The following is a 13,530-nucleotide window of genomic DNA, read 5'->3' as shown; positions in this document are numbered from 1 at the left end:
ACCCTTGCTGCAGATTCTTGATGCACCGAGCTCCTTGTGGAACGTTCTGCACGCCACCTTTCACACAGACACAGTTCCCCTGACCAATTCCCGCTTACTACTCAGATCAGTGGGTACTGTCACTTCCTCGAAGAGGCCTTCCGAGGGCCTCCACCAAGCCAGGGCCCCTGCCTCCCCTTTCACTCCATGCTGTACTTTTCCTTCAAAATGCTTAACACAGTTCAGCAAGGAGGGACACCCTCAGTGAGGTGGGTTGACACGACAGTGACAACAATGGACTCACACATACCAACGATCCTGAGAAGGCAAGGCCACGTTTCGCTCTGTAGTGCGTAAGGTGGTCATCCACAGCAGCTGACACCAGCAACGTCAGGAAGGCCCTCAACAAGATGGACTGACAGTGGCTGCGCCAGTGGGCTCTAGCATAGCAAGGATTGTGAGGCTGGCGCAGGACCGGCAGTGTTTTGTTCTGTTATACATCGGGTCACTGTGAGTCTGAGCCAACTCAGTGCCATCTAACAACAGCAATGTCCTTCCTCAGCGGGTCCATCGCTGAGTGAGGGCAAGGCCTGGGTGTGACCCACAGCAAGTGCATGAGGAATAGCAAGTGAGAGAGGGACTTTGGAGGAAGATGGGCCCCAGCAGCCACAGCAAGGCAGTGGGGATTGAACCCCTGCCAGCATCGGGAGCTCAGGTGGCTCCAGAGAAGAGAAGCCTCAGGGGCCTACCCTTGCCTGCAAGGCTCTGTGGGGAGGAGGGGTGCAGGCATCTGGGGTAGCCCATGGGTGGGACAGTTTGGCCAATAGAAGGGTATGTGGAAAGGTTCAACATAAATCTGATCCCAAAGTGCAGAGATGGATCCAGTCCTCACATGCCCACTTCTTCATCCTTGTCTCCAGCTGCCCCCATGGCACTCTCTCTGACCCTAGCCACCCAGAGCTAGGTCAGAGTTCACAAGTTAAAAGGACACCATCCTTTAAACTGCCAGATGGGCAGATGCCGGCTGCAAATGGGGTGTCCACCAACACCCCAAGCTTCTGAGCTGCTGGCCACACATCTGGGGCTGGTTTCCTGCTATCCCTTCAGGAGGAAGCCTCAAGCTCGGGGTCCATGTGACACTCTCACTCCCCGACCTCCTGGCTCCCCTTGCCCCATTGGGTTCGATAGTTCGCTGGAACGGCTCGCAGAATTCACAGCACATATGCCATGCCGATGGCCAGTGTTGGGTTACGCCATATGCAGGTGAGCACGGCCTTCCCCGCGCTTACTTACTAATCCGTAGTGAACAATTTCACATTTTTTCACCACATCAAAGACTCTGCTTCTAGGAAGAGCTGGCATCTGTCTCTCTCCCAACCCCACAGCATCTTCTTACAGAATCAAAGCCTCTTTTCAAATTTGCAATCCCTGACAGGGACAGAGGACCCAGTAAACAAGGTAAGCATGGGCATACTTGTGCTTACTCACTCATCTGTAGTGAAGAGTTCCACATGGTTTTCACCACATCTTTGAAACTGTGAAATTGTTCACTACAGATGAGTGAGTAAGCACAAGCAAGCCCGTGCTTACCTTGCTTACTGGGTAATCCACCGTGATGTAAAGCCCTGGATGGAGAGGCTCAGAGGGCTTCCTGGTGGGTGAGAACGTCGCTCTTGGGAGGGGAATGCGCCCCCTTGGCCTTCAGAGCTCTGTACTGGGAACCCCTCGACCTTGCCTTATGTGTCTCTCCATTCATGTCCCTTAAAAAAAAAAAAAAACCTCACTGTCATTGAGTTGATTCCGACCCATAGTGACCTCCATTGGGTTTCCAAGACGGTAAATCTTTATGGAAGTAGATTGCCCCATCTTCCTTCCGCAGAGCTGCTGGTGGGTTTGAACAAGCAACCTTCTAGTTAGCAGTCAAATGCCTTAGGCACTGTGCCACCAGAGCTCCTTAGGGATCATATATCTGTACTCATCTGGAGTCAAAGACAAAGGCCACCATACTTAGAGCGAAACTAGTCCTCCCCACAAAGGGCTACAGTGGGTGGTGAGTAGGGACTAAGCGTCCGTAGTGTGGCAAAGGCCACCTGCATTTCAGGAACAGGTTGGAGCAGGTGGCCTCCAGTGTTTTGACCCTGACTGAAAGGTCTGACTGGACGTTCTAGGAACATGCTTTTTAGGCCCGTTCACCTGCCCAGCATTCACTGGGTGAGAGGTTGGGCAGAGGGCCAGTTCACCCCACACCACTCAGACCTTCTCTGGAGCCCCTGTGTTATCTAGACTCGAGTCAGGAACCTGGCTCCTGCCTCCTACTTGCCCTGCAATCCAGTTTCTCCTTCCCCAGTAGGACTGACTTCACGGAACCTGGCACACAGCTGGGTTTGATGAATGTTTATCAAGTGGAAGCAGATGGGCTGTGTGCTGAGTGTCTTCCAGGCAGGAGAGCAGCGTGTCCAGAGAGTGTGCCCTGGCCCTATCTGCCCACGTCCAAACCCTGGCTCTTCCACTTTCAAGCTGTGTGACCTCAAGCAAGTTATTCAACTCTGTGCCTTAGTTTTCTTCCTTCTGAAATAGGGCTGGTCATGGTAACATCCTCTGAGGTCCCTGTGAGGGTTACAGGCATTGATCGGCGCGGAGCGCTCAGGACAGAGCCAGCAGAAGGGCTCATAAATGCTCCTTTGTGCAGGGTGGCTGGTGGGGGCGGGGCTGTGGTGTGCAGTGGGACTTCAGGGACCAGGAGACGGTGTGGGGAAGGAACAGTGTTGACTGAGTACCCTCTGCGTGGCCTACGCTTTCATGACAGTTCGCATCTGACGCCACGGGCCACCTGCCAGGTAGGCACCACTTTGTTCCTTTTGCAAGTGAGGAGACTGAGCGTCAGAGAGGTCACCAAACCTGCCTGAAGTCACACAGCTCAGCAGGACTGAGCCTGATGCTGACCCAGGTCTGTCTGATCCTCTTACCCACTCGTGCCTAATGCCACAGTTGGAAGACAGACTGGTAGGCCTGCATGGATGGGTGCAGGGCGGGCTCTGGGATGCTGCATCTGAAATTCCGGTCAGGAGATCAAAGGAAGACCTGCCCAGCCTTGGGAGCAATAGGTTCCACTTACCGACCGCTCACTCTGTGCTGGGCAGCGATGTGCATCATCCCACTAATTCCTCATTACAATGTTATGAAGCAAGCACTATTATTAGTGCCACTTAAAGCTGAAGAGGGCAGGGACCAGAGAGGCTAAGTAATTTGCCCAAGGTCACACAGGCAGAAAGGGGTACAGCTGGGAGGCTCCAGAGCTGAAGGCACTGCACTGGGAGGGGGAAGCCGTGGGCCCTCACAATTCATAAAGAGGAGGGAGAAAGATCTGGAAGGGTTGGAAGGCAGAGAAGTAGACTGTAGAGGGTCATGGGCAGGTGGGGACACCCTGCCACAGTTGCCTCTGTGGCCAGGTCAGGCCGCAGCTCCCCTTTGAGAGATAGAGCTCAGCTACCTGGGGCCTTGAGCCCTTTCCCTCCCTGCAAAGCCCTACGTGTTAGAGCTGAAAGGCCGCCCACCCAGACCAGGTAGTCAAGGCCAGAGATGGAGCAGGGGGCAGGCTCTGCAGTCTTCAGGGGGATGGGAAATGGATGATGGTGTTAATTCTCTCCACATCCCCCAAGGAAACCATGTCCCCCCCCGAACCCCTTCCCAACGCACTGTTAGCGCCCTGCCTGCCCCGCCCTACTGCCCTGTGGCTGCTCCCTTTGGGTGGTCAGGGAGATGGTACGCCCCTTAACCTCTCCCATCCATCAACTCTTGGGGGTCAGGGGAGGGGCGCTGAGCAAACTCAGCAACATCCACCAGTCACCCAGGTCTGTGCCTTGTCCCGGGCCCTGTCTGGGCGCCTCGTTTCATCACATCAGTCACCCCACTGTCCTACCAGGGGCAACCGCAGTTTCCCATATCGTCAATGAAGGAAAGAGCGTGACCACATGAGTGGTTGGAGCCAGGAGTTGAAGCCAGCCCAGTGATCTTACTTTCATCATCATCACCCAATCATTTTCCCATTTTACCTTCAAACCTTCATTTAACCCTCACATCAGCCCATGTTTCTATAGAGTAGGGGTTCTGTTCCCCTCAACAACAGCCGGTGAGGCAGGTCCTGCAACTGTCACTTCCATCATGCACATGAGACTGAGGTGCAAAGAGAACACATTAGGAGGTGACCGTGAGTGAGCTGAGACTGAAAACCGGGTCGTGCCACCCCATCATGTGGGGTTAGCCAGCACGTTAATTGAGGTACAGTTGCACAGACGCTGAGTGGTGCAGCTAGACAGTGAGGGCTATGGGGCTCAGAGGATGGAGGGGCCACAGCTAGCACAGCCAAGGAAGTCAAGGGAGAGAGGGGCTCCATCCAGGCCACAGGGGCACCTTGGGCAGGGAAGGGAGCTGGAGACCAGGGGTTGGGGGCTGGGTGAGCTGGGCCCTGGTCCCAGCTGGACCTGAGTGGGAGTCCTGGGATCGCCACTTCTGCCGTATGGACCCCTTGCCCACCCCCCAACCCTTAGCCTGCACTTCCTCAGGTGGGGAACAGAAACAATAACCATGCTTGTTGCCGTGGTAGGGACTTAATAAATACTTGTTAAACAGGCAAAGGCAGTGGTGATGGCCCATGAGGTAGATGAGGCAGTCTGGCATGGAGTCAGCACTTCCAGAATGTTCCTTCACTGGAAGGAAGCAATGACACCCCGAGGAAAGGCGGGTCGACTGGGCCCAGGGGCTGAGCTGCGGGCACTAAGGTGCTCGCCCTCCCTGGGCCTCCATAGTCCCACCTGACCTCAGAGATAGGGACACCACACAATGCTTAATGGCCACAGCCTGGCAGGGCTCTATCTTAGGGAGGCTCCGGGGCTGGGAGCTGAGTGCAGGGCACAAGAGACTGAGGTGCATCCAGCTACCTGGATCTCAGGAGGGGCTGATGCTGCTTGTCTGGGGCCTATAAAGCTCTGTGAGGTGCACCTCCGTGAGGACAAGGGCGGGCACAGGGAGACTGGCCCAGGGAGCCAGGACCCCCCGGGCTGTGCCAGCTTGTTAGCTTTTCTTTTGCAAAGAGAGTTAGGGGCAAGGAGGGGGGCATGTCATGTCTCGTCATAGGGAAAACCTAGGAGTTGACGGGAGCTCCTGGCCTTCCCCCCTCCTCTGGCGCCCCCTGGCAGGCAGTGTCCCCAGCTGCCCCTCCACTCCCCAGGAAGGGCCAGGAAAGCCATGGGGTCGGGCCTGGGGGCTCTGCTGGTCACTTTCACTCCCCTGAGGCCTAGATTTCCTTCTGCCACCTCTCAGCCTCAGTTTCCTTAGTGCCAAATGAAGCATGGCCTAGGCACTCCCAGATTTGGGATGTCACAGCAGCACAGTGACAGTGGCTATGACAGTGGGCTCAGACATAGCACGGATTGTGAGGCTGGCGTAGGACCGGGCAGTGATTCGTTCTATTGTACACGGGGCCACTGTGATTCCGAACTCGACTTGAGGACACCGAACAACAGCAGCAAGTAGCATCAAAAGAACAACAAGTTTCATAATATACAGCATCATTAGATCTTCATTTGCCGGGAAAGGACATTAAATTTGTGAAAAGTCACCAGCACCACCCATATCTATCACTTCATAAAAGAAAGAAGGCTTAGCACTGAAAAGATGAGCCCTGAGTCCCCCACACGACCCCACCATCCTGTTCCTCATTTTGCCACAGGCTCGCAGCCCTAGCTGAAGAATCTGGAACACCCTGGGGCATCACACAAGGAGCTCTGGGGGTACACTGCCAAAAAAGGCATTTGACTGCTGACCAGAAGGTTGGTGGTTCAAACCCACCAGCACTCTGTGGAAGGACGTTGGGGTAATCTACTTCCATAAAGATTTACTGCCTTAGAAACCCCATGGGGGTCGCTATGAGTCAGAATTGAGTCGATAGCAGTGGGTTTTTTGGGAGGCACCACATCCACCCTTCTGGTTCTCAAACTGTGTGCCACGAAGGAGGCTGGGCAAAAGAACCCCATTTTCTGCAGGAACCAAGGCCAAGAAGAGCAGTGATATGTTGGGGTCACTCAGCAAAGCAGTGTCAGAGGGGCCAGGACCTGATTGGTGTGTGAGTGCTGGGGTTGGGGTGTGAGTGTTGGGGTTGGGGTGTGAGTGTTGGGGTGGGCCCCCACCTTTGAAAGGAGCCTGAGACCACATTCTTTCAGTGCACGTTAATGGGCACCATTTGTTGCAATGAGAACTAGAGCATTCCGTCCCCTGCAGAAAAGTACAGTGTTTGTACTGTAGATCTGATGCTACTGTGTCTGGCGCTCGGGTGGCTCAGTGGTCAAGGCATTTGGCTACTAACCAGAAGGTCAGCGGTTCGAACCCACCATCCGCTCCCCAAGAGAAAAATGAGGCAGTCTGCTTTTGTAAAGATTTAGTCTTGGAAACCGTATGGGCAGTTCTACTCTGTCCTATAGGGTCGCTAGAGTTGGACTCGCCTCGACGGCAGTGAGTTTGGGTCCTCCTGATGGTGGATGCAGAATCGCCACAGCTATGCTGAATTCCATCCGGAGCTCTGGCGGCGCTGTCATTAAAGCACTGGTCTGCTAACGAGAGGTTGGTGGTTCAAACCCAGCAGTCTCTGCAGGGGAGAAAGATGAGGGAGGCAGTCTGCTTCCATAAAGATTTGCAGTCTTGGAAACCCTATGGGACAGCTCTGCTCCATCCTATGGGATCGTTATGGGTTGGAATAGACTGGATGGCGGGGTTTTTTAACGTTGTTGTTGTTACTTGCCGTTCAGTTGGCTTTGACTCTCGGCGACCCCACGGACAACAGAACAGCTCCATCGTCTTAGCTCTCTAGGGCTGCTGTAACAGAAGTACCACATCCATGGGGGGCTTTAACAAACAGAAATTTGTTCTCTGGCAGTTCAGGAGGTTAGCAGTCCGAGTTCAGGGGGCTGGCTCTGGGCAAAGGCTTTCCTGTCTGTCGGCTCCGGGGGAAGGTCCCTGCCTCCGGACTCGCTCCTGCTTCTGCTTCCTGTTTCTCTTCCCTGTCTCTGCCACCTAGTCTGCCCTCTTAGAATACCTCACACACCCCACCCCACCCCTGCCTGCATTTCCAAACAAACCCCACTGTCATCGAGTGGATCACAACTCACAGAGACCCTAGAGGACAGAGTAGAACTGCCCCTAGGGTTTCCAAGGCTGCAAATCTTTACAGAAGCAGTTTAAACACTTAGCTTCTAACCAAAAGGTCGGCAGTTCAAACCCACCAGCAGCAGCTCTGCAGGGAGAAAGATGAGGCAGTCTGCTTCTGTAAAGGTTTACAGCCTTGGAAACCCCAGGGGGCAGTTCTACTGTATCCTGTAGGGTTGCTGTGAGTCCGAATCAACTCAATGGCAGTGGGCTTTGTTTTCAGCCACGGCGGCTCATCTTCCAGAGCTATCGCCGACAGTGTCCTGTTGTGACCCGTGCGGTTCTCGTTGGGTGACTTTTGAAAGTAGATCAACAGGCCTTCCTTCCGAGTCTGTCTGAGTCTGGAAGCTCCTTTGAAACCTGCCCACCATGGGTGACCCTGCAGGTATTTGAAATACCAATGGTATAGCCTCCAGCCTCATAACAACACGCAAGCCACCCCAGCAGGACAAACTGACGATACAGTACAGGCACCTGAGTGACCAGGGCTCTTTTTGAAAAAGAATAAGACGTCTCTCCTCAGGAGGATGGTTTGCTGGTGTGGCTTGCTCCTCTCCCTTGTCCACACTCACTTCTCTCTCACACGTATCCCTGCGTGGTGTGCTCACCCCAGGAAGCCCCGTGTGACAAAGAAGAAAATCTGACCATCTCCTGGGGTTTGTCAATGAAAACACCCCGCTGGGCTTTGTACTTTTTACTTTTTCGGTGGTGGCATTGTGCCAGTCAGCCTACGTGTTGGCAGGTGAACTTCTCCTTCCTGCCAAGCGAGCCCATGGCGACAGGAGCCCTGTCTCCTTTAGCAGGTCACTTGGCAGAGGAGCTCCCGGGCTCTCACCAGCTACAGGTCGTCACCGAGACCAGCCTCCTTGCTGGCAGAGGGTGATGGGTCAGGGGGCCACAGTGTGCCTGGGGAGACAGCTTCATTTCCAAGCCTCGGGATGCATTGGGAGCGTCAATAATATGGGCCAAGGGGCCACACAGGGCCTGGCACATAGTAAGGAAAAACAAAAAACAATAAACCCACTGCCACAGAGTCGATTCCAACTCACAGCGACCCCTGTTGGGTTTCCAAGGCTATAAATAGTTACAGAAATGGATTGTCTCATCTTTCTTCTGTGGGGCAGCTGGTGGGTTCAAACCTTTTGGTTAGCAGCCAAATACCTTAACCACTACACCACCAGAGCACATAGTAGGGACTCAGATAAACAGTGAGCTTGAGAGGAGGCACAGTGGTCAGCAGGATAAAACTGTGCCCCGTAGGGCTGTGATGTGGGGCTGATAGGGGTGGTGGGGGTCAGGGCGGTAGAAGGCTGGGGCCTGGGGGGGCGTTGAGTTGGGGTTGGAGTGAGGGTTGGGATTGGGGATGAATGTTAGGGTTGGGGTGAGTGAGAGTGTTGGGGTTGGGATTTGTTGGGGTTCAGAAGTGAGTGTTGGGGTGAGGTGTGAATGTTGAGGTCAGGGTGAGTGTCGGGGTGGAGACATGTGGAACCTCAGGGCGGACCCTGGGTCCTTGACCAAACTCCAGTCACTTCAGCTCACTGATGGGGGGCAGTGGGCAGTGAAAGTGAGGGGAAGCCCAAGGAGTCTCCATTTTCCTATGGCCATGAGGGGATTGCCCTCTCCCCTCAGAGTCTCTGCCAAGAGGGTGGGAGCCCCATGAAGACCCCTTTCGTGCATCACCAGATGAACCCCCAGGTCAGAGCCCAGTCCCTTGGGCAGAGAACCAGGAGGTCCCCCAGCGCCCTGGGCTCAGGTTCAGCCTGGGCAGGGCCCTTGCCCACTCTGGGCCTCACTTCCCCCCCATCAAAGGCCTAGGTTCCGTCAAAGGGCCTTGTTCCTCTGCCTCTCTCCCAGATGCCTGTGGAGTGGGCCCAGGCCTTGCTGGGGCTCTGGGCTGCTGCCCTCTCTTCCCTCACCCCAAACCCTTCTAAGCCCCTCTAGGGAGGAAGTGGGGAAGACTGAAGGGGTCTCTCTTCCCAGGAGCACCTTGACTTTCTCCCGGGAGCTCTGGAGTGGGAGTAAGGGACCTGGGTCCAGTGCTGACCCCACCCAGCCTCTCCCTGGGACCCTCAGCCAGCCATTCTGTCTCTAAGCTACTTTGGCTCCGATGTACAATGACAAGTGCTAATGCAGGTGCAATCAAGGCGGGGGGACCTTTTTAGTGAAGGAAGACCTGATAGAAAACGCCCTGGCTGGTGGGATTCCGGGGGAAGTTAGCAGAAGGGCCTGGCATGTCTGGCTGCATTACAACTTGCTTTGCACCAGAGGCCACGCCCCCATTACCTGTTAGGGCGTCTAACAATGGCCCTCAGTATTGCCATTCTTCCAGGTGAGGAAACCAAGGCTCAGAGGAGTCAAGTAACTTGTCCAAGGCACACAGCAGATCCGGAATTCAAACCCATGACTGTGGGAACCAGGGAGCTCCTTTCAAGGGGGCAAGGGAGAAGCACCTCGAGTTGGGGTGGGGTGACCGCGGGTAGGAGGTGGTGGCAGGGCTCGCTCTCCCTGGGCTGGGAGAAGGAGTTTCTCCTGGAAGAGGCAGGCTTGAAGCTGTTGATCTCTAAATTACAGCGTTGGCGCGCACCGGTTGCTCCGGCAACCGAGTTGTCCTGAACCGGGGAAGTGTATAAACATTGCCACAGATGCACAATTAGATCAGGAAGAAGAATGGGACAGAAAATAGAAACTTCCAGCCTTATATAATTCTGTGCCAAAATGTTACCCGCAGCCCGAGCATGGCCAGCCCTGCCAGCCCTGGGGCCCCGGGCAGCACCCTCTCTCTCCTGGGGCCCCTATGGAAGGGAGGGGGAAGGGATGAAGGAGGGATGGGCCCAGCTGGTGTGCCTGCCGTTGAGGGGGGGGTTCCTCCACTGAAACAGCTGGGGACACTGACAAGGAGTCATGCCTCTGGCCAGCTTCCTATTGCTCCCAGGAAGAAGGAAGGAAGGCAGGAGGGCTGCTGGCTTTAACAGAGCATCTAGCCTCTCCTTGAAGGAGTTCTGGTAGCACAGCGCTTAAGACAATTGCCTCCTAACCTGAGGGTTGGTAGTTCAAACCCATCAGCTGCCATGCAGAAGGAAGATGGGGCAATCTGCTTCCGTAAAGATTCACTGCCTTGAAAACCCAGTGGGGGTTGCTGTGAGTCAGAATTGACTCCTTGGCAGTGAGTTTGATTTTTCGGTTAGAGTCTCTCCTTAGGTCCTGTGAGGCGGGGATTTTGAGCCCCGTTTTACAGATGAAGAAACTGAGGCTCCGCGAGGTGAAATGAGTTGCAAATTAGCGAGGCAGCAGGTATGCTTTACCCCCCCACACACAGACTCCCTGTCTCTCCACACCATGAACACAGCCACAGGGAGCTGGAGAGTTACTCCCACCTGGGTTTGGATCCACTATGTGCCAGCTGTGTGGCCTTAGGCACTTCACTTCCGCTGCCCGAGCCCCTGTTTCTTCACCTGAAGATAGCAACGTTGGCGCCCAGGGCCAAAGCGCGAGGGCTTGTCCTTCCTCCATCTTCACCATTGGAGTCTCCTCCCACCTCGCTCCTGACAAGCTTGGGACAGTACTGAACTCTGGGTCCAGAGACTCAAAGCAACAGTGGGAGGGGAAGGCCCAAGAGAGGAGCTGAGGTGAGGCTGCAGGTCCCAGCACCTTCCAATAGGACTCTCTGCAGTGATGGAGATGTTCTGTCTGATCCGGTTGTTGTTGTTGTTATGTGCCATCAAGTCGGACCCAACTCATAACAACCCCACCTTGGGTTTCCGAGGCAGTATCACTACGGAAGTAGATTGCCCAGCCTTCCTTCTGAGGAGTGGCTGGTGTGTTTGAACCACCAGCCTTCTGGTTAGCAGTCAAGTGCCTTAGGCACTACGCTACCTGAGCTCCCTTCCGATCCGGTAGCCTCTAGCAATATGTGGCCAAGGAGCATCTGAAATGTGACTACTGAGACTGAGGAAGTGAGGATTCAATTTTATTTGTTGTTGTTGTTAGGAGTTGTATCATTCACAGTGGCCCATATCTAACAGAACAAAACACTGCCCGGTGCTGTACACCCTTACAACCGTTGCCGTGTGTCAGCCCTTTGTAGCCACTAATTTAGATGTAAAGTGTCACAGGTGGCTAGCAGCTATCTATTGGACAGCAAAGGAGAACCCCGTGAGACCCCAGGTAGCAGAGTCTGACCCCAGGGAGGCAAGGGGGACAGAATGCTGGGAGAGGGAAGCCAAGATGGCGTCAGGAAGTTCCCTAGCAGCAGGGAAAGGAGGTCTGGAGGGTCTGGGGCCGAGATCCGCATCCTGGGGGCCTCAGCTTCCTAAAGGAGGCTTGAGCTCAAGTGCAGGCTCTTTCCTTCTGAGCGTCTTTGACACCCCAAGCCTGGTGTCCTTGGCATCTCTGGCTCCCCAGCATCTCACGTGTCTGGCTTCTCCTCTCCAGGCCCCGCAGCTTCCCAGGTGAGCACGCCGGCATCAGGACATGCACGGGCACAGCCGAAACGGGCAGGCCCACGTGCCCCGGCGGAAACGCCGTAACCGCTTCGTCAAGAAGAACGGCCAGTGCAACGTGTACTTCGCCAACCTGAGTAACAAGTCGCAGCGCTACATGGCTGACATCTTCACCACCTGCGTGGACACGCGTTGGCGCTACATGCTCATGATCTTCTCCGCGGCCTTCCTCGTCTCCTGGCTCTTCTTCGGCCTCCTCTTCTGGTGCATTGCCTTCTTCCACGGCGACCTGGAGGTCAGCCCAGCGGTGCCCGCAGCAGGCGCCCCGGCGGGCAGTGGTGGGGCAGCCCCGGTGGCCCCCAAACCGTGCATCATGCACGTCAACGGCTTCCTGGGAGCCTTTCTGTTCTCGGTGGAGACGCAGACCACCATCGGCTACGGATTCAGGTGCGTGACGGAGGAGTGCCCGCTGGCGGTCATCGCCGTGGTGGTCCAGTCCATTGTGGGCTGCGTCATCGACTCCTTCATGATCGGCACCATCATGGCCAAGATGGCACGTCCCAAGAAGCGGGCGCAGACGCTGCTGTTCAGCCACCACGCGGTCATCTCGGTGCGTGACGGCAAGCTCTGCCTGATGTGGCGCGTGGGCAATTTACGCAAGAGCCACATCGTGGAGGCCCATGTGCGGGCCCAGCTCATCAAGCCCTACATGACCCAGGAGGGCGAGTACCTGCCGCTGGACCAGAGGGACCTCAACGTGGGCTATGACATCGGCCTGGACCGGATCTTCCTGGTGTCGCCCATCATCATCGTCCACGAGATCGACGAGGACAGCCCACTCTATGGGATGGGCAAGGAGGAGCTGGAGTCAGAAGACTTCGAGATCGTAGTCATCCTCGAGGGCATGGTGGAGGCCACCGCCATGACCACCCAGGCCCGCAGCTCCTACCTGGCCAGCGAGATCCTATGGGGCCACCGCTTCGAACCGGTGGTCTTCGAGGAGAAGAGCCACTACAAGGTGGACTACTCGCGCTTCCACAAGACCTACGAGGTGGCTGGCACGCCCTGCTGCTCCGCCCGGGAGCTGCAGGAGAGTAAGATCACCGTGCTGCCCGCCCCGCCACCCCCGCCCAGTGCCTTCTGCTATGAGAACGAGCTGGCCCTCATGAGCCAGGAGGAAGAGGAGATGGAGGAGGAGGCGGCGGCCGCGGCTGCTGTGGCTGCGGGCCTGGGCCTGGAGGCGGGCTCCAAGGAGGAGGCGGGCATCATCCGGATGCTGGAGTTTGGCAGTCACCTGGATCTGGAGCGAATGCAAGCCACACTCCCGCTGGACAACATCTCCTACCGAAGGGAGTCCGCCATCTGACCTCCAGGCCCGCCCTCTTTGCTTCCTGGGAGAGCCTCTGCCGGGGATGGGATGTCAGGACACCCCCGCCCACACTCAGGACAGAGCAGACTCTGGCTCAGGGCACCTTCTGGAGGGAGGCAGGGGCTTACAGGACTGGGAGACCCCTGCCTGCCAGCTCCAAAGCACAAGCTAGGATGGGCCCAGGAGGCCCAGGACACCTTGTCAGCCCGGCTTCTCCAGCCCCTACCCACAGGAGGCTCTGGGACCCCAGGTCACCACCCTTTCCCCACCGACCCTTGGAGGACATGCCCCTTTGCTCTCAGGACCTTGGGAAAGGCGGCTGGACTGCTGGGGTGGGCGTCGGGGTTCTGGGGTGGGCCGGGGCTTGGTCGGGGGGAGGGGGGCACGTTTCTTTGCATGACTGTGGCCTGTTGCTCGTGGCTTTCTTTTGTAACTCTCTATAAACCGAGGGAAATGGAGGTACCACTTCCACTTTCCGCCATGTTCACCTGCAGGACAAGGGGATGCAGTCCCTCTCTGTGCACCCCCGCCCCTCCCCATCCGTCG

The 13,530-nt window shown here is 56.1% G+C and overlaps 1 protein-coding gene across 1 annotated transcript; it reads left to right on the top strand.

The window, feature by feature from the left end:
- Positions 1-11,646: 11,646 nt before the first annotated feature.
- Positions 11,647-12,981, top strand: KCNJ4 (potassium inwardly rectifying channel subfamily J member 4). Its single transcript, XM_007941664.2, has one exon. It carries the CDS (start codon positions 11,647-11,649, stop codon positions 12,979-12,981), a length of 1,335 nt encoding a protein of 444 aa, XP_007939855.1.
- Positions 12,982-13,530: the final 549 nt, after the last annotated feature.

This window comes from Orycteropus afer, unplaced genomic scaffold (assembly GCF_000298275.1).
Source record: "Orycteropus afer afer isolate SDZICR_OR568_19922 unplaced genomic scaffold, OryAfe1.0 scaffold00083, whole genome shotgun sequence".
Lineage (NCBI taxonomy): Eukaryota > Metazoa > Chordata > Mammalia > Tubulidentata > Orycteropodidae > Orycteropus > Orycteropus afer.
This window is presented reverse-complemented; position numbering and strand designations above follow the sequence as displayed.